We start from the raw sequence: 22,131 nt of genomic DNA on the forward strand, positions 1-22,131 counted from the left end.
AAGTATAATTTTTTATAAGGCCTAAACAAAAATTCTTTGTTTCCGGTAACATGCTCAAAAATATTAGGGTAGGTAGGTCGGAAAAACTTTTTTTTTTACCTTTTTTTTTATTAAGGGAGACTTTTCAGAAATTATTTTTGTGTCAAAAAATGAATACAGACAAGGGGGTTATGCTTTTAGAGCATCAGTAAGCATCAGTAAGTTGATTTCTAACATCACTGAGCATGTTTAAAGCATAAAAAGTGAAGTTTTGCAACTTCCTGTCAAAAAGTTGAAAAAAGTTTTCTCCAAGGCCATAAAAACATTTAGGGTCCGGCCAAAAATTTAGGGTAGGTCGGGATACCGGAAACGAACAATTTTTTTTACGCCTTACGAAGCAGACAAATGGCGTCTGATAACTTGATATTATGTCATTAACATACAATGCATTTTGATTGCACGAGTAAAACAAGTAATATATAACCAACGCAAATTATTTTAATTGGAGACGTTTAAGAAACTGTTTATAGACGCAAAAAGTTTGACGCTTTTCGAGTGTTTTAATTAAGTAAAACGATAGAGAGGAACGAAAGTGTCCGTTAACCTTAAACTGCCATAACGCTATCTTAATCCGTGTTCTTAATGAGAAATATCCGGTTTTGTATTTTCCACTTAACATTCAACATTTTTTCCTTGAAGTAATATAATTTCAGTTATAGGAGGGAAAATATTTCAAAGTGGTGAGGGATGGCTGTGTTTTCATACACTGGAATTGTGTGTGTTTTTCTAATTTTTTGCTACTGTAGTGAACTTTTTGGACATTCCGTAGGAAGTTCAGGTAATCAAGTTAATGCAAACCTTTCATATTATATTTGTTATAAATTCATTTCAGAGCATGACTGTATGTAGTAAATGAAAACAAAACTGAATAAATGGACGTTTATAAATATTAATGATCTCACTTATATTCATAACAAATGTACTGCAGATAATTATATAGTAAAAACAAAAAGTAAATGGCCATGTATACATTGTGGCGGTCATATTTCATTTCACTGTTAGTTATTTGAGCCGCACCATGAGAAAACCAACATAGTGCATTTGCGACCAGCATGGATCCTGACCAGCCTACGCATCCGCGCAGTCTGGTCAGGATCCATGTTGTTCGCTTTCAAAGCCTATTGCAATTAGAGAAACCGTTAGCGAACAGCATGGATCCTGACCAGACTGCGCGGATGCTGGTCGCAAATGCACTTTCTTGGTTTTCTCATGGTGCGGCTCATTTATACTTTTGTTTTACCAATTGTTTCAGTGTGCGAGAGGTTTTTTTTTACAGAATATTCGCCATTTTGAAAAAAACAAACTCTATGCCGAAAAAAAAAGCTTGATAGTCAGAATATGGCTAATATTTCTCTAATAAAGCTATCTGATTCTGCTTGTTGCGAAAAAAAGATTAACCGTTATTTTTTGCCGACATTTGCCTTAATCTGATGTTAGATGCACAATGGGGTAGGGGTCTGTAATTTCAGTAGCACATTATATTATCTAGGAAGTATAAATTAAAACAAAAATACTTGAAAATAACAAAATTCACCAGTTTTTAAAAATGTGTTTGTAAATATATCTCGTAGATGCACGTTGATCCCAACTTTTTTCTTTCCATTTTGAAGCATTCTTAAATTATATGCCATGAAAACAGCAAATTATTTTTAAAACTGTAAAAGCAGAATATTTATTTGTAGATGTAAATACGTTTTTTTTTTATTTTATCGAAAAAAAATGGGCGTACGGGATTTGTTAGTGACATTCATGCTTATTATGAAACTGATAGAGCACCATGTATTCATAGCGACCTGTAAGACCTGAAATCCCTTTGTAACATTATGTGGGATATTATATGTTTTATAAAGTGCCACCATTTTTCCAGTTTTATTTTATTTCAGAAATGCTTAAACAATGCCCAATAAAATAAAATCAAGAACAGCGACCTGTGATTTTAGGCTCTTATTGCCTTACAAACTAATGTTCGTCAAGTTCACAGAGTATTAAAAAATCTTAGCGGTTGATCTGAAAAAGTATGATCCTACATCCTTAAAGTAGTATTGCAAGTATTTCAGTAATGTAACGCTGTGAAGTTATTTTTTGTACTAGTATCTTTCATAACATTACGTGTACTGTAACAACGGGTTAGAAACACTACTTGGTTTTGAAATTATTACCTGTTAGGAAACATGTAGCTTGTGGACGTTCCACGTGTCCACTCCTGTCCTCGCATAACCCTGACCTAATACTCGCGGTATTTGACCGAATAAGTTTTCTGTGGCTTCTCTCCAGGCATTTCTGAACTTGAAAGGCATTTTTGTGACTTTGAAATATAAAACATTTAAAATGGACACAGCATCTACCTACACATCCATGTTTGGTATTTGTAGGTACGTAGCATGTAAAGACGTGAACAGCGGATAAACCGGAACACAGTATCTTCATTTACTTAAAATGACCCGTTTGACCTGCCTCAACATTACCCGTCACCTTTTGAGATCTGCCCTCACCTTTAGAGTGTATCCTAGAAACTTGATCTAGGACTCAAGTTGTAGCCATATCTTATACCTACATGTATATGCACGGTATGGCTATATTCCGTTGCAAAAGGGGCTCGTGCCGGGTTGAAAACCGTCCAGACGTAAACATTGTCAAAACAGTGATATTGTTTAAGCACGAACACTGACCGGTCATCTACCTCTTGTATCTTGACCAGGACCTATACCCTATACATATACATCCTTGTGTGGTAGTTAAAAAGCTGAAATTCTAAGTCAAGTTAATCGAAATTTCGACTTAGTAAATAACATACACATGGCACAAATGCCCTTCCGTAGCTTTGGTAAGATGTAGGTCGAGGTAAATGAGCCACTTAACTCACTTGACTTGCTGTAATATACAATTTCTGAGAAACTCTTGTCGATGAATTACTGTTTACACCAGTTATAAGAGATACTGTTAATTGTATATCTGTACGTAAAGCAGACCATTTTCTATTTGCACATGTTTTAGATTAGATAATGCTCTTAATGCTATACTGCTTGTTCTCGTAGGTTAGGAGGAAAGTTATAGTTTGTAGGGGTTAAGTAAGATTTCGAAATTATTATTATTATTATTATTATTTTTTTTGTTTTAGAAAACCCGGAAAGATCACCATGTTGAAATTAAAAAATACTAATTCGTGAAAATAAATCCGCAGAACACTGTTTAGAAACCTAAAGATGTAGCTCATTGCAGAGTTGGAGCGGTCTTCTGCGCATGCCCGGAAGTGATTCTAAATTTGAGCGCTCGGCGAAAATACGCAAATTATTGCATGTTCGCACGCATTTAGTGTATAATATGTGTGATATACTGACTAAAGGTTAGGGTTAGTATCACCATGGTTACAAAATATATACATTTAAAGTACTTTTAGTTCAAATTGCTTGAATCCGGTATATACCGGAGTCTGTAAGTTATACCGGTGCTCTAAGTATCATTGAGTCACAGTCGAAACCTTATTCACTTTTAGCGTAAGATAGTTGACCAGTAATGACACTCGATAGTTTCCGTATGATGGCGTTTCTCGTTCGTCGACTCGGCATTCTTCGTACTATAGGTCAGCTCACTAGGTTACTTGACTTTCTGTAAAAGCGTATCGTATGATTATGTATTCTCGTTCGTCGACTCGGCATTCTTCGGACTACAGGTCAGCTCAAACTTGGCTTTCTGTAAAAGTGTATCGTATGATTTCGTATTCTCGTTCGTCGACTCGGCATTCTTCGGACTACAGTTCAGCTCACACTTGGCTTTCTGTAAAAGCGTATCGTATTCTCGTTCGTCGGCTCGGCATTCTTCGGACTACAGGTCAGCTCACACTTTGCTTTCTGTAAAAGTGTATCGTATGATTTCGTATTCTCGTTCGTCGACTCGGCATTCTTCGGACTACAGTTCAGCTCACACTTGGCTTTCTGTAAAAGCGTATCGAATGATTACGTATTCTCGTTCGTCGACTCGGCATTCTTCGGACTACAGGTCAGCTCACAATTGGCTTTCTGTAAAAGTGTATCGTATGATTTCGTATTCTCGTTCGTCGAATCGGCATTCTTCGGACTACAGGTCAGCTCACACTTGGCTTTCTGTAAAAGTGTATCGTATGATTACGTATTCTCGTTCGTCGACTCGGCATTCTTCGGACTACAGTTCAGCTCACACTTGGCTTTCTGTAAAAGCGTATCGTATGATTTCGTATACTCGTTCGTCGACTCGGCATTCTTCGGACTACAGGTCAGCTCACACTTGGCTTTCTGTAAAAGCGTATCGTATGATTACGTATTCTCGTTCGTCGGCTCGGCATTCTTCGGACTACAGGTCAGCTCACACTTGGCTTTCTGTAAAAGCGTACCGTATGATTTCGTATTCTCGTTCGTCGGCTCGGCATTCTTCGGACTACAGGTCAGCTCACACTAGGCTTTCTGTAAAAGCGTAAGAATTCCAAAATGACATACGGGGAATACGGTATCTGTCGATTGTCATTACGGCTCCACTACCTTAGATTTTTAACATGTCTAACGTATACAAGTTTAAAACATGTAGCGTATTAATCTGTAACGTTTATTGGTGGTTTGGCGTTTAAATACATCAGCTGTGCCTAATCTAGGATGACGCCTATTTACCTTGGTTATATCTATAAACCGGCGTTTCTTTTCGATTTTTCTATCGTAAATATTGCCTTTTATTTTTTCAGTCCGAGAATGTGAACGCATTTCTCCATTCTATGGAGGAGAGGTTACTTATATTAATGATACTGAAGGACGGTCTAATGCCTTTTACAGGTCAGTTTCAGTTTTACCACTTGTTTTGATTGAAGGTTAGGTAGCATTATAAGACTCTTATTTTTCACAAAACTTATCTTTATACATTTGTATTTGTAATAATTATTAATCTTATGATTATCATTTCACTGTTTTCATGTATTCACAGAGGATATCTGAAATAAAGCAATTGCAATTCTAAAACTGCATTATGAATTAATATAGATATAAAACAATACAAAAAAGCGTAGGCTTAAAACATACAATCACCGATATTAGACACTTTATTTTGTAACAAGGTTTTATAGTTTAACTTAGTGAAATTAAAGAAATTATTTACATTTTGTTTTGTATTTTATCGTGTGAAAATGTAGGAACTTGTTTATGTCCACAATATATCTAAGCTAAGGAGAAACACTTACGAATGCTATTACATGTTATACGAGTGTACGTTCTCTGCAACATGAAGAACAGGTCAAATTGGAACAATGCATACATTGAAACAATGTAACATACTTTATTTTGCCGTTTAATCAAGTAGTATAAACGTAATGTTATAAACAGTTTAAATAATATTCATGTTCTTTTTTTAAATATTTTATTGTTGTTTTATTTTCATACTGAACTGAATTACATAGAGAAAAGAACAACATAATATACTTTTGTGTAAGTCTCTGTGAATAATAAATGTCTACATTTTTCATCTTTTCATCACAGAACACTTGTTAGACATGGCTTAGAAATGCCAATTGGTACTAACTAAAAACATGTACACAATTCATATAAGAACGGGTAAAAGGAAACAAAAGTCAGGATAAACACTAGTTTGAATCATTTTGCTGACTTTTTCTTGGCCCGTTCAAGTGTAGCATACATTGATCAAACAATAAACTTATTTCAAGCTGTGAAGATGCGTATTCCTTGTTTCCAAGTGACATCGATTTTTCTAACTGTACCAAACGTCGAAAATGGAAACCAGAGCCACCAAAATGTTTAAGTAAGTAGATTTCTTTGTTAGTAAGCAGAGTCAGACATCGTTCCCTATGATAGTTTATAGCAGATTTAGTCATAGCACCTACCCTTCAATAGCTCATAGCAGATTTAGTCATAGCACGTTCCTTTCAATAGTTCATATTAGACTTAGTCATAGCACGTACCCTTCGATAGCTCATAGCAGAGTTAGTCATAGCACGTTCCTTTTATAGTTCATATTAGATTTAATCTTAGCACATACCCTTCAATAGCTCATAGCAGAAATAGTCATAGCACGTTCCCTTTGATAGCTCATAGCTGCGTTAATCATAGCACGTCCCATTTGATAGTTCATAGCAGAGTTAGTCATAGCACTCCCTGCCTTTGATAGTTCACAACAGAGTTAGTCATATCACGTACCCTTCGATAGTTCATAGCAGTGTTAGTCATAGCATGTCCCATTTGATAGTTCATAGTCATAGCAGAGTTAGTCAATTCACATACCCTTCGATATTTCATAGTAGTTTTAGTCATAGCGTATCCCCGTTGAAAGTTCACAGCAGTGTTAGCCATAGCATTTTCCATTTGATAGTTCAGTGTTAGCCATAGCATGTTCCATTTGATAGTTCATAGCAGCGTTAGTTATATCACAAACCCTTCGATAGCTCATAGTAGTGTTAGTCATAGCGCATCCCCGTTGATAGTTTACGACAGAGTTAGCAATAGCATGTTCCCTTTGACAGTTCATAGCAGAGTTAGTGATGTCACGCCCCCTTTGATATCTTATAACAGAATTAGCCATAGTATGTCCCATTTGATAGTTAATCCCCCGCCGTGGCGGAGGGATTATAGGAATGGTCTGCGTCCGTCCGTCCTTCCGTCCGTCTGTCCGTCCTTCCGTCCGTCTTTCCGTCCGTCCGTAACAAAATCGTGTCCGGTCCATATCTCCTAAACCCCTTAAAGGATTTTCATGAAACTTTGGTCAAATGATCACCTCATCAAGACGATGTGCAGAACCCATGAGACAGCCTTGTCGGTTCAAGGTCAAGGTCACAACTGAAGGTCAAAGGTTTGAGCCTGCCATTTTGTGTCCGCTCTATATCTCCTAAACCCCTTGAAGGAATTTTATAAAACTTGGGTCAAATGATCACCTCATCAAGACGATGTACAGAACCCATGAGTCAGCCATGCCGGCTCAAGGTCAATGTCACAACTCAAGGTCAAAGGTTTGAGCCTTCCATTTTGTGTCCGCTCTATATCTCTTAAACCCCTTGAAGGAATTTTATAAAACTTGGGTCAAATGATCACCTCATCAAGATGATGTGCAGAACCCATGAGTCAGTCATGCCGGCTCAAGGTCAATGTCACAACTTAGGGTCAAAGGTTGAACCTTCCATTTTGTGTCCGCTCTATATCTCCTAAACCCCTTGAAGGATTTTCATCAAACTTGGGTCAAACGATCACCTCATCAAGGTGATGTGCTGAACTTATTATAAGTCAGCCATGTCGGCTCAAGGTCAAGGTCACAACTGAAGGTCAAAGGTTTGAGCCTTCCATTTCGTGTCCGCTCTATATCTCCTAAACCCCTTGAAGGAATTTTATAAAACTTGGGTCAAATGATTACCTCATCAGAACGATGTGCAGAAATTATGAGTCAACCATGCCAGCTCAAGGTCAAGGTCACAACTAAGGGTCGAAGGTTTGAGCCTTCCATTTGGTGTCCACTCTGTATCTCCTTAACCCCTTGAAGGATTTTCATCAAACTTGGGTCAAATGATCACCTCATCAAGAACTCATGAGTCAGCCATGTCAACTGAAGGTCAAGGTCACAACTGAAGGTCAAAGGTTTCAGCTCTGTATCTCCTAAACCCCTTGAAGGATTTTCATGAAACTTTGGTCAAATGATCACCTCATCAAGACGTTGTGCAAAATTCATGAGTCAGCCATGTCAGTTCAAGGTCAAGGTCACAGCTAAAATCAAAGGTTTTACCCTTTCACTATCCATAGCAGTGGCGGGGGATTTAGCTGTCTTTCAGACTGCCTTGTTCATTGCAGAGTCAGTCGTAGCAGGTTTTTTTTATAATTCATGGCAGAGTTAATACGCCTCCTTTGATAGTTCATAGCAGTATCAACCATAGCCATCGCCTTTGATAGTTTGTAGCTCCACTTAATTGTTCTCAAGTACTTTGTGTTACATTTAATGACTACTTGATAGCTCAAAAGTTTAACTGATGACCTAGTGTTTCAGAGTATAAAATTCTTTCACTGGTTGTAGCTGCAGATGGGAATTTCGGTCTCGAGGGTAACTGTTTAGGCGGCTACGAGCCTCCAGCCGAGTAACCGCGAAAACAGTTAAACGAGAGCCGGATATGCCCATCTGTACCTACAGCCAGTGACCGAATCTTTTTCTTGCATACCATATTAAACAAAAAAGAGTAAAAAATAAATTCAAACAAATGATTTTCTTATAACACTTTTTTTCTTATAGTAGCGTATTAACAAAACGCGGGAACTTTACGTCCGTAAACAGGAAGTACGTCATGACGTTACAGAGACGGAAACGACGTAAGAGTTCCGGTTTTGTTTTATCATCTGCAATTAAACGTTATGTTATTTCATTAAAATAACGTTTTTTGAATCGAGAAATATGTTATAAGGAATAAAGAGGAAATATCAAGGTATTTAATTTTTATCCCGTTTTACGAAAAACATTATTATTACTACACACATCTTCTGTACCTATGTGATTCGTTATACGTCATTTACAGCACGAGAGTCATCTTACAACCGGGGTGTAAGGTGTTGTTTTCCAGAACCGGTGAAATCACCAGAAATCCCCGTCTTGTATGCAAGAAACGTTTATCTTTTTATCATTTTGAGCATTCTGTTAAAGGCATTATACGAATTCAAGACAACTTTTAATGAATATGTGCGGCATTTCTACCACATAGGACATTTAAGAGTAAACATTTAATTAAATAGTTCACTCACTTCGCGAGATGGATTTATTTCAAATGCAATGCCATCAAGTTCCCTTATTGATGATGCCCAAAAAAATAAATAACCGAATATACTGGCCATCAATTTGTACTAGTCATTGAATTAATTTCTTTCAGGAAAGGCAGAGGTAGAGATACCTGACCACGGAAAAGTATGTAAAGGGAAGAGTGATATAATTCTTCATTCAGAATCATATGCAGTATGCTGTGACAAGGGCTACGAGCTGTACAATGACATATATTTGGAGAAAAAACGTGTGCACATAAAAAATAATAACGGCAGTCTTGAACCAAACATTCCAGAATGTAAAGAAGGTAGTAGATCCTTATATCGGAATGATTTACATTAGAAGACAGAACAAAATTAGATCATTTGACCGCATCCCTGCGCATATGATAAGAGAAAAACAGTTTATGATTTCTTATTTCCTAAAGAAAACCGGCGCCACTCTATGCAAATGTTGTTAACGTTGTATTACAGAAACGTTGTATTACAGACACAAGCGAGATTTATATTATTTCTGCAAAATTTATATTTCATGTTTACTTTATTAGAAAATTATATCAATAGTAGTCCAAATTTCACTATCAATTTCGTACTGTGAAAATAATTGTAGATTTTATCCATTTTTTATAGATTTTTGCGGATTTAAACAAAAAATTTAAGATTCTCTAAATGCGTTTTTTTTCTTTCATTTCTTTTTTCTAACAGCACGTTGTGATCCATCCGACCAAAATATGGCAAATGTTCAGTACCTGAATGGATCAAATACCATGACAAAGTTCCCAAGTCGGACGGTAGTTTTACTTTCATGTAAAGACGGGTATGACTACTACAGGGGTGATCGACCAATGACTACACCACTGCTAAGAACCTGCGTTAAAGGAAGTATTCTTAAAGCACCAAAATGCAAGGAAGGCAAGTAGATGTGTAATAAAAGTTTGGTTACTACAATTATGAAAAAGGTTTTATTCTAATTTTTCCTAGCCAGTTGTAAAACTGTGCACGATAAAAACGATACCATATATTATTTCTATATTCTGGATGAATGCTCCGAAATCGGTAGAAGGTTTTTAGCTTGTTCTTTCGTGCAATTTTATGTTTGATGGTAAAAAGTATTCTGAAACTGCTGAAAATACTACGGTATTTGACAGATTGTAAGAATTTGAAATGTCTGTAAATCTAAGACTATGAAACTTTTCATTAAATTTCACATTTTGGATGTTTTTCTATCATCCAAAATGAGATTTTCACGTAGAAGTACATTGTTTAAACTAACCCAGGAACCATTTTTTTCGAATCAGTGTAACAAAAAAATCAGCCACTCTGTCATTTGTTTATTAACATGGATTTCGTTTGGCTACAATTAAATAAAATTCAACACGGTTACTAAAGAAAAATGTTTATTTCAACCTTAGATACGAATTTGTGTAATTTTACAGCAAGGTGTTTGTTCTCTGGATACCCAAGTAATAAAGACACCTACCAGCGTGTATACCTTGGTGATGCACAATTAGTCTTTGACGATCAGTATATAGAGCCAAGGCAAAAGGTAAAGCACATTAGAAGGAAGCAATACTTTAAAATAAATAGCTATATTTGTACGTAGCACGGAAACATATTCTATCAGTCTATAAATGATAATAACTATTGGTTCTTTAATACGCGTATTGCAACAATGCGCTTGAAAAAAACGTACACTGTTTTTGGCTAATTGGTATTTGGTGACACATTTAGAAGAACACAACACATAAAGATCGCGATTCTGTTGTTTTCTATTGCAATTAGGTCAAATAGATGATTGTATGACATTAATGAATGATATACTCTAAGAATATGTGCAAAAGCGTAAGAAAGATCTGGTCCGTTTGACAATTCTGTCATGCCTTGTCCGTTTGAATTAACTAGGCACAAATAATAACCAATACAAGACAACGTGTTGTGTGTATGATCGAGATCCATAGCTGAAAGGTCAAGGTCGCACTAAGGGGTCAAACATTGAGGCTGTATTCTTTTCCACACTGTAGCTTTTTATTATGCGTGGATATTCAACACACATTGGCAAAATCTTTACTATTATTAATAGCAAGACAGCTTGTCTTGTGCAAAACCATGACCACTACCTGATAGGTCACGGTCGCATCTAGAGGTCGTCTGCTAAACCTTGTCGCCTAGATGAAGGTCACATATATATGTCAACGAGTTTACTTTATTTTTCCTTACGGTCTATAACTGTTGTAAACATGGATGAATACATAAGTGGGAAAAAACGCCATTTAAAGACGACATGTCAAGTACAACATCAAGACCCTTAGCATATAGGTTTATGTTACAATGTGAGATCAAATACTTTATGTCACTTCTCTTGTTCAGTCTGTAACTGCTGTATGCCTAAAAGAATATTCAAATATCTAGTTACAAACATTCGACATAGGTGGGTAACTTGTCGCATAAAAGACACAGACTCCTAATTTAAAAGTCAGTCTCACATTTTAAGGTAAATCTTTGTAATTGTTTTCTGTCCTGCCCTTATTAACAATAAAACGGCTACATGTACGTTGCAAGACTGACCCCTTGCTCAAAGGGCGATGATTTACTGATGGTTCAGTCTAAACGCTCTATCGTGAAAGTGCCACACGCTTCTGTTTTTAACATCACACATAGCTGGTTCATCAATGTCCTATGGTAATATTTTAACTTTTTAAAGAAAAAGCATACATCCTTATGACTATGGGCACATCTTTATACAATCTCGCCAGGCATACGTATGTTTTGACAACACAAGAAAGTGACGTCAGACGACGTTCAGCTTTTTCCGGAGGTAAAGAAAATGAAAGTAAACAGGCTAAACTTAACGCAAGTCGTATTTGCATTGATCTGTAGTCAGAGGCGAAGCGCAGGGTTCACCTAGTCTAAATGTATGCGCGTGGACTATTTTTAATTTTGCTAATGGGGAGTCAATTTTTAGCACTTTCTAACGATTTCAAAATACCTGGGCTTTGGTACGACATATCAGCTTTTCATCTACGAACACATATTTGAATTCTGAATAAACACAAATCCCACACGCGTACGTAACGTAGCAAGGGTATATGAAGATTTTTGGAACTTCGTCAAATCGTCCAAATGGTCAGTTTTGATGTTGTCCAAAAGTGTCAGTATATGCCTCGCATGTTAGAGATTTCCGTATTTGAGAGCTGCAGGCTCGTGTAATGAATGTTGATTCTACAGAAGCGTGTAGGGGCCATCAGACCCTAATACGTTTTATTACGTTACAGGCGCGGAAAGGATATATCAGTTGGGAAGTGAATTAGAATGTATAGAATCTGTTTCAGTTTCAAAGATTTGCAAATTCCATAATACAATGTTTACAGATTGAGGTTTTTTGCCACAAAAGTAGACAATACGAGCTGTTTGTTAATTCAACAGAAACACACCTAGAGGAATTCATTTCGGAATGTAAACATGGTCAGTTTGATCATAAAAAGGAAGAATTTCCGACTTGCGTTGAAAGTAAGTAACGAATTCATTTCATTTAAAACTGAAAGTTCTTGATATTATTATTAAGTTTTATACTCAACATTTACTAAGTGGCAGACATCGTAGTATTGTAACTTCTCATTGTATAGTAACGAGTATTTAATTCTCATGATATATCGTTCGACGTAAAAGATTTCAAAAATGAATACACAAAATCGAAAAGTCTTAAATTCTAAAGTCTAAATGTATAAAACGATGGGGCATTATTAAGTTAAACATACGATTTGATATATTTATGTACATTGTATTAAAGAATAAACATTTTGTTCATGATATTGCAATAAAATTTGTTTATATTTATTTAATAGACATTTATATTAAGTCTTATCTTACACACGACAAGAAATCAAATGTATTCAACCAAATGAAATGTTGTTTGAACAATAGGCAGCACCATTTACAGCGTAAATTTGATCAGGACAAAATACTGTTTAGAAATTATTTCGGTATTTACATTTGTCACTTTTTACTTTTTAGCTCTCCTTTTGATCACCCACCGTCCGTCGTACGCCCGCCCGTCCGTCGTACGCCCGCCTGTCCGTGCCCGCGAAATGATGGTTAAGTGACTGCATAACGGTACTTTCTCTTTGATGTCATTCATTCCGTTCTGTTTATGTGACCTTTTTCTTTTTATGTGACTGTTAGAACAATAGAGAGAACAATGGGGGTGTCACATAAATACCGTTTCGTTAGAACGTCCGTTCGTTCGTCCGTCTGTCCGTCGTTGACACTTTTATTCGAACGACATCTCTGCAACAATTTGATAGAATGAGATGACACTTTGAATCTTTGTTCATTACATAGTTCTCTACTTAAAGATATGGGCATATTTTTCTAAATTTCTTTACACATTTACTTCAGATGTAGAAAATCCTCAACAAATGTATTTAACTTCTCTAAATATTCAAATCAAGTGTATATGTAGAGCTACATACATAATTAAATTTTATGCAGTAACAATGCATTGTAAAAAAACTTCCATTTTTTAAGCGGCAGTACACATTTTTACTGTATTTAGCTCTACATGTTAACAGAGTGTACTGCATAGTACTGTTAATACATAAAAACATGTTAATCTTATGTTAACATAAATTTTATGTAGTTACTGTTCATGTGTTCATGTATAAAATGTGGGTCTAATATACCTTTAAGCTGCCCAGACAGGTCTGCTTGGTTGCACAAAACTGCTGGTAGAGTCAAATATAAAAACATCTCCTCATAAACCGTTGGTCTGATTGTAAAATAGTTTCATAGAAATGTTCCTTGGTGACTTTCTGTTACGATTATTAAATTATTTTGAATTGTCAAAAATGAATTGCTGCCGAGAGGTTTGGACGGGAAAACATGTTTGATTTTCCCTGCATGTATCTTCTTCCCGTCAGAACCTGCAGAAATGTCAAACATATATTTTGATGACCCTCTTTCAAGAGTGTACAAACAATTTAAAGTTGTCAAAAAGCACTGTCACAATTTTTCCCGATGTGTATGTAGTGGAAATTTTATCATTTGTTCAGTCAAGTAGTGCTGACTCAATTTTAAAGTAATTTCACAAATTTCATTTGGTAGCCTTTAACGAATGTTGTTAAAATTACATTGATTTGTCATGGCCGCCAGTGGGCGGGGTCACTTTATTCTATACGACCGTATATAGTGAAACCTTAAAACATTTCTTGTCAGAAATTCCCTTTAAGATTTCAAAACGAGTTCACACAAATTTTGCTACGGTAACCATTCATCAAAAGTTTTGGATTACTGCGATTTGTCAAAGACACGACTATCAGAGTTAAACAGAATAACGCTTAGATAATATCACCTTTTAAACGGTTGTTTCGATTTAAAAACAATTTCGCAGAAATGTTTCTTTGGTGACCTTCTTTCTCTAAACATTTCATATGATTTTGATTTACCAAAAACTGTGGCGACTAGGTTGTTTTCATAACATTTCCCAATATGTATCAAGTTGAATCTTTAAAAGTTATCTTCTTCTATGAAACTACAGTTCCGATAATGTAAAATCATTTCACATAAAACTTTCCTTGGATGACCCTGTAAGAAGATTGTTCAAATGATTCCGATTAGTCAAAACCATAGCCATCAGAACTAAGAACAAAAACTTCAAACAATGGCACCTCCTTATATCAATTAATCAGATGTCTTTCTTGGATTGTTCATTATATACAATGTAGTTTCGTCAAAACCCATGGCCTCCACTTTCCCTAATTTGTATTTAGTGGGAAATTTAAATAATCTTCTTGTTGTAAACTGCTGACCTTATCTAAGCATAATTTCACACATTATCCCTTGGTGAACATTCTATCATGATTTTAAAATTCATCGGATTTAAAAATAATAGCTACTAGAGGGTGCGGTTGTTTCTCAATATGTATAGAAACTGCCGCCCGAGTTAATGATAATTTTGCACAAATATTTCTTTGGTGACCCTGTAACAAGATTGTTCAAATTATTTCGAATTGTCAAAACATAAGCGGTAACGCTAACAAAAAATCTCTAAGCAACATCTCCCCCTAAGTGGTTGGCTAGATTTTGACATAGTTGCCCGGAAATGTTCCTTGGGTGATCATCTATCATGAATATGCAGATTATTCTGATGTTTCGCCAAAGCCAGATACAGAAGTCCTGAAACGCTATCTCCTCGTAAACTATTTCTATCTCCCCGTACACTACTAATCGGATTTTAGATACCGGTAGCATGACCGAAATGTGTTTGGATGACTCTTTACTATATTTATGAAAACTATTTTGATATCTCAAAGAAAACTTTGAAGCCGAGGTCGGGTCTAGTTTTTGAGATATGTCTCTCTGAAATAATTTGACAATTATCTTCTGTAAATCTGCAGAAAAGTTTTCGCATTTATTTGGCAGATTTGCTTTTTAAAATTCTGGTTACATGTAAAATGTAATGGCCATGATTTGAAAAGACTTTTCTTTTCCTTTCAATTTGTTTTTCCTTTTTTCGATCTAAGTTTGTTCCATTTCACAGTAATTATCAAGTGGTTAAAAAACTAACCATTGTTCCAAGGCTAAGGTAATACAGTACGTAAATAAAAACTTCTCACCAGATGTGTGTTTGTCTATTAAGATTATATGCATATTTATAACATTCAGGACGATGTTCGGTTAGTGTATCAAGTGAAGTTTGTTTCTGGATGGACGACAGAGAACATTGTAAAGCTAATAACTTCTCAATTCCGAGTCGTTCTAGTGTGCATATGAGATGCAGAGATGGATATAAACTGTCTCGGTCAGAGGATGGGCGTTCTGTAGAGGTTGACGGAGATGCATTGATTATGTGCAACAAAGGTGCTTATGATGAAAGCTACAGGTGTATTTCCGGTAAGATGGATTTTTTTGCTAATTATTTAAGGTGGTTTCGTAAATGTTATTTTTATTTGTTAGAAAATATTTGATATATCCTTGTTTTTTTCTAATTCCACAAAATATTCTAGTTTAATATTGTGTATGTTTATCTTGGTTAAATTAATTGCATGTCGCTTATGCAATACGAAAATTACTCAAGGACTTATATAAATCGATTGTTTGAGGTTCATCTTACCACATTACAGACACAATTGTTTTCTTGAAGTAAACTTGAGACGGATAAACATTGTAGGCATCGGAAACGTATCGTCTTAGTACTTGAAAAATAATTGAAAATACATCTATCAAATTGGCATACTGAATAAATAAACTACTATTCTTATTGGTGCAGGTAATATGTAACTTTTTTTTTAATTTACCCTATAAATGGCAAAATTGAACGTGAAAGGGAAAACACATGGCTGGCAAAATTGAATATTTATATGACGAGTTCTGATTTCTGTAAGTGCTTATCAAATACAAAGTGTAACATATAAATATTTTACAATGACATGTGATATATATCCAACACACTCATATTGGAAAACGCATTTCTTAGTCAGATGTAAAATTTAATATCGACCACGACCAAGACCAATTTCAAAATAGCTATAACAATATCACTTTTTCAAATAATGCTACTATGTAATTATTTAAACTCTTTTTGGTGAGTTGATTTATAGCTGTCTAGCATGATTTATGTTATCGTATTTACTTGGATTTTTGTCGGATGATATCATTAAAACAAAACAAACAGTTTGTTCATAATACTAATATCTTCACTTTCAGAACCTTGTGCCGTACCTGAAGTCAAACACTCAAAGTTGATAAGTAAGGATGCAAGTTCATATGAACACGGTGAAAACGTAGGTCACTTTTTAGAAAAGTATATACATTATTTATACAATTTGATTTGATAGATATTTGATAGAAGAATGCTTTATTTTCAGTTCAAGAAAGTTAAATTGTCTAGTTCGTCTAAGCACAAAGTGCTTGGGGTGAGCTATTATGGGCATTCACCGTTCGACGTACGTTCGTCTGTCCGTCCGTTCACGCCTTTCTTCAGGCGACATCTCCTGTGAAAACATTCGGTGGAAATGTAAATAAAATCTTTACAAGGACGCTCATTCGATGGTTTTCCAAAGTTTTTTCTTATGTATCCGTTTGGATGTACATATAGGCCGCCAGAGGTAAAAGTAGGAAAGTCTTCAAATTACATCTGCATCATAACTATTTGTGCGATTCTGAACTATTTCATCGAAATATTTCTTTGGTGACATGTTTGTTCAAATGTTTCCATTCACTGAGAAACGTGGCCGCTAAGTGCGCGGTCTGTTTCACTTATATATTACCTGGCCAAAAACAACTGGATTTGTCTTAAGGTAATTTAACTTAAATGATCATTTAAAACCATCTACTAAATTGGTCTTTTTTCTGCTTCGTCAGACAACATGGTCTCCAAAATGTGGGTTTACTGGAAACTTTAAAACGTCTGTTAGCCAGAAAATGCTGACCCCATTTAAAATTAGTTAAGTTATTTGTTACATTTAGGTCATGGATAGCAAGATTTGAAAGGGTTTTTTTGGTTTTTGTTTGTATTTGTATGTGTGTGTTTTTTTGTGTTTGTTTGTTTGTTTCTTTTTTTTTGTGGAGGGCGAGTACTTGGATAGGATGACTTTTAACTTGCCCTAATCTGATTGATAAATAAGGCAAACAAGGACCAATGACAACATTTAGTGAACATCTCTCGTAGAGCACAGTTCAACAACTTTAACAAATTAGGAAATCGACAATTTACATTCTAAAGAAAATATATAGATATGTTCTTTCCCTTGAGTCACGAAATTTTAGAGTGAATCTCTGCGTTATGTCATAGAATGTAAAAAAAGGCTCGGCCAAACCGAGTCTGCTGTTGCATTCTGTGTTTCCAAAGGATCTTCTAACATATTTTATTAACTATTACAACAGTGATCTTTAAGTGCAGTACGGTGGCTGAAAAAAGTCTCCTCGTACTTGGTACTCGGTGTTTTTATGTTTTTCTGCTCCTTTGGGATCATGGCATACCGTTAACTCTGCGGGCAAAAGAATCTGTGGTTTTGTCCTAAAATGGGTCTAGTTTATTTCTGCGTGTTTTATTTATCTGAATTTCGAGAAAAGGGGGAATTATTTTTTGCGGATTGCATAAACCGGAATAAACTTTGTGCATGGAAAATAGCTACCGCATTTACTACGTCACAATTAACGACTCGAATGCAAATCGTTCGCAGTTTAGTCATGGTGACATTATATGGTCAGAATCTAGCACAGTGAAGTTGGCGCAGATGATTTATCTTTAAATCTGATTTCTTTTTATACGGTGCATGATCAAAAATCAGATTTGAAAATAAATACTGTCGTACCGGTAATTCATTTTTGAAAGACATTTTCATAAAATGTAATACTACTGGTATAAAAATTTAAGGTTTATTTACAAATATATACAAATGCAAACTTTTGTACAGTCCGTTCACAGTCCATTCAGGTACAACAGTTACAACACACATTAAGGCTTAGCATTACGTTTTGAGAAACAAAAATCAAACAACACCAAATCATAGAAAGAGTTGTTTAACAAGAAAATTGAACAGTATGTAAAACATGTATATTACTTTACGAAACAGGTGTCAGTATACTGATATAAACAATGAATTCCGGAAAAGGACTGCCTAAAGGGACCCCACTTCCGGACAGTCAAACGCCTTTAAAAACTCACAATTTTGAAAGAGCTGTTACACATATTCATTTTGATGCATTTGCAATAGAGTGCGAGTGGTGAAATTTTACATAACAAGGTGGAACACAGTTTTCAGCAATTGCTTATCTTTAATTCTTTACCACTGGCATTCATTTTTAAAGGGCGACAACGTTTTCTCGACGAATACTTAAAATATTCGAAAACAATTGTCTCCTTTAAAAATGAATAGCATTTGCACTTAAGGATCACTACCCGTAATAGGCCCCAATTTCACCAAAAGCGTGCATGAAACTTGATAATGTAAGCTTTGAAAACTAGAAAATAATGTTTTTGTCCTTTTCCCTACTGGGAGTTTTAAATTTCTTTTTGATATTTACATCAGAGTCATATAATGCAGCTTTCTACCGCAAAATTTTCTCGAAACACAAGTTCAGATTCTCATAATCAAAGAAATTATATATTTTCAGTAGGTATCAATGTTAACTTCAGTATTACACCATGTTATCCTTGAAATATATAGACATCCTTGAGCGGTGCCCCATTGTATTCCTTTGTTCCTTTTGTTCTGCTGGTCTGTTTGTTCTGCTTTTTCCACGTAAATGTACATACGCCTGCGTGCATGTCCACGTGAATGCAAGTGTGTGTTTGTGCTGTTCTCGTAAGCGTCAATGCTTACATTGCTGTGGTTTGCGGTCGGCGGAGACTGCTTTTTTGGAGCGTTGCTTTTCTTGTTGAATATTCATCGCCTTATCCACAGCCCCCAACACCTCAACCCTTTCTTTACCCCATTCCCACTTTTTCATCTTTCAGATAATTAAGATGTGCTCGTTGTTGGAGTTTTGTTATATTTTGTGTAGGAACTAGCTTGAGTTGAGAGGGTTTGGTAATGTTTGTTGTGTTTTGTGCTTACGAGAAGTCTACCCTTACCTTTATTTTTGTGCCCCCCCCCCCACCCATGTGTGGTGGAGGCATATATATTTGGTCTTGTCCGTGCGTCCGTCCGTCCGTGCGTCCATCCGAAGTTCGCGGGCACCTAGCTCAAAAAGTATTTGATATAAATTGATGAAACCTTACATGTGTCTTTATCATGCTATGAACTTGCGCACCTCCTATTTTTAATCTGGCTCCATCCCCTATTTCTAGAGTTATGCCCCCTGATATGGTCATAAATGCACATTTGCACCTTGTGACACGCCTAGCTCAAACAGTATTTGATATAGATTCATGAAACATTGCATGTGTCTTAATCATGATATGAACTTGCGTACCTTCTATTTATAATCTGGGTCTGCCCCCTATTTTTCGAGTTATGGTCCCTGGAATAGTCAAAAATGAACATTTTCACCTTGTGACGCGCCTAGATCAGAAAATATTTAATGTAAAAGTATTAAATCTTGCATAAGTATTTATCACGATATGAACTTGCGCACCTCCTATTTTTCATCTGATTCTGCCTCCATTTTCTAGAGTTATGGCCTCTGAAGTAGGCAAAAATGCACATTTTCACCTTGTGAAGTTCCTAACTCAGAAAGTATTTGATATATATTGATTAAACCTTGCTTCAGTCTTTATCATGATATGAACTTGGGCACCTCCTATTTTGTCTGCCTCCGCCCCCTATTTTTAGAGTTATGGCTCCTGAAACAGTCGAAAATGCATATTTTCACCTTGTTATGCACCTAGCTCAAAAAGGATATGATATAAATGGATGAAAACTTGCATGAGTCTTTATCGGGATATAAACTTGCACACATCTTACTTTTTTGCTTGGCTCCACCCCTTATTTTTAAAGTTATGGCCCCTGAAATAGTATGTTAAAAACTTGCTACAACCCTATCAGCCAGCAAGAAATTTGAGATCCAAGAACAACTCAAAACAACTAGTTGTTCCAAAAAGCAAAACTGTGGCGGTAATCGTAGTTTTTCATCAGCTGCACCGAAATTATGGAATACTCTTCCTGCTACCATTAGAGACGCTAAGTTTTGGATGTTTCTCTGAAATCATTAAAAACACATTTTCTTCAACGTCTATTGAAAGTAGTTTTGCACTGGAGAACAAGCTGTTGAATGACTGTACGATTGAAGTTATTTACTCTTGTTTATTGTTCTTTAAAATATCTAGTATAATTGATATGTTGAGTCAAACCTGTTTCTAGCTATCTACATTTTAATGTTGAACTGTTTTTTAAATATATTTTTTGTGTTGCATTATTTTATAGATTAAAAGAGTGCTATAAGAATCTGGTATAATAATAATAATAATGATAATAATTTGAATAGTCTAGCGTTGCTGTCCTCCGACAGCTCTTGTAATATAACGCGCTGAATTATCAGTCCAGTTTACAAATTTATAATCAAAGTCCTTTTATTTTCCCATGACAGATTACCTTTGCATGCGATACTGGATTCCATTTCTATCAGAATATTTCGACCAAAATCAACGCATTCGAAACAACATGCAATCTAGTACAGTGGACAGATGATATTCCATCAGGGTGTAAACCAGGTTGGTACAAACGAGGCAGACACATTTTACGAAGGTGTTTGTTTAAATAACGTAGTGCATCGGAACAAAAAGTTTTTCCTTACCGGTGTTAAAATATTTTCCAGATATAATTGATAATTTCCCAATATGTATTAGATATGGAAACAACTTGCAATGTAGGAGATGATATTTCACCAGAATTTAAACCAGGTTCAACTTGGTATATATGAAGCAGACACACTTTACAAATGTGTTTGTTTAAATTACGTAGTACATCGGAACAGAAAGTTTGTATGGTAATTTAAATGTTTCTATGAATTAATTGATAAGTTTCCTTTATATATATTTGAGAGGGAATAACTTCAAACATTTTGTTCTGTCGAAAATCAGCTAGGCCAGGGGATCGAATTCTTGACTTTCCGGTCTTTGTCTGATATTCATGGATTGAACAAAGTTCTAGTACTCTTTACTTTTGCAAACTTTAGCACAGAAGTAACTTTCCTCATAAAAATGGCATTAAGACAGTTAAGTTTGGTAAAAATCGCTTGATTTTTCAACACTTGCCCCCTGACGCTGCGCGAACTCTTGCATGGGGTAAAAGGTAAAAATATATTAATTAAATTCCTTCTTTAGTTCATATAAACAATTAAATCTTCAGGCCTTATTTCAGTGCTTTAGAGCATTTCAGTGCTGTTAAAACCATACTTTGCCAGTTAGTATAACATGCATTCTTACCACAAAATGTAACATATACCCTCCTTTATCTGCCTCCGTTCCCCATCTTCAGAGTTATTCCCCCTGAAATAGTCAAAAATGGACATTTTCACCTAGTGACGCACCTAGCTCAAAAAGTATATGATATAAATTAATAGTCAAAATAAGCATATTTTCACCTAATTATGTGACTAGCTCAAAAAATATTTGATGAAAATTCAAGAAATCTTGCTTGAAACTTTATCATGATGTGACCTTGCATTCTTGGTATTATTCTTGACAATCTTAGTGCTTAGTACAGAGTTATGGCCCTTGAACTAGCAAAAGTAGTGGATCTTTTCTTTGTGATGCTCATAGCTCAAAAAAGTGTATGGCCTAGAATAATGAATCCTTTTCAAAAAATACTAGTATTTGTTGAGGCTATACTCCTTAAGATTGTAAACATTTGAATTATTGCCCCTTATTTGTGACAAATATACCAGTGTTTGTGGTGGG

The 22,131-nt window shown here is 35.5% G+C and overlaps 2 protein-coding genes across 2 annotated transcripts in view; both read left to right on the forward strand.

Moving 5' to 3' along the window:
* The first annotated feature begins 624 nt into the window (after positions 1-624).
* LOC128548719 (uncharacterized) lies at positions 625-9,712 on the forward strand. Its single transcript, XM_053524098.1, has 5 exons — positions 625-817; positions 4,748-4,835; positions 5,717-5,811; positions 8,903-9,100; positions 9,498-9,712. Exons 1-5 carry the CDS (start codon positions 727-729, stop codon positions 9,710-9,712), a joined length of 687 nt encoding a protein of 228 aa, XP_053380073.1. The 5' UTR covers positions 625-726.
* Positions 9,713-9,830: 118 nt separating this feature from the next.
* Positions 9,831-22,131, forward strand: part of LOC123548916 (sushi, von Willebrand factor type A, EGF and pentraxin domain-containing protein 1-like) — a 68,222-nt gene continuing 55,921 nt past the window's right edge. Inside the window, exons 1-6 of the mRNA XM_053524099.1 lie at positions 9,831-9,855; positions 10,229-10,338; positions 12,161-12,299; positions 15,453-15,680; positions 16,494-16,570; positions 20,820-20,943. Coding sequence (XP_053380074.1) covers positions 9,831-9,855; positions 10,229-10,338; positions 12,161-12,299; positions 15,453-15,680; positions 16,494-16,570; positions 20,820-20,943 — 703 coding nt within the window. The remainder of the gene's footprint in view (positions 9,856-10,228; positions 10,339-12,160; positions 12,300-15,452; positions 15,681-16,493; positions 16,571-20,819; positions 20,944-22,131) is intronic.

The sequence above is a fragment of the Mercenaria mercenaria genome, chromosome 15, assembly GCF_021730395.1.
Source record: "Mercenaria mercenaria strain notata chromosome 15, MADL_Memer_1, whole genome shotgun sequence".
Classification (NCBI taxonomy): Eukaryota; Metazoa; Mollusca; class Bivalvia; order Venerida; family Veneridae; genus Mercenaria; species Mercenaria mercenaria.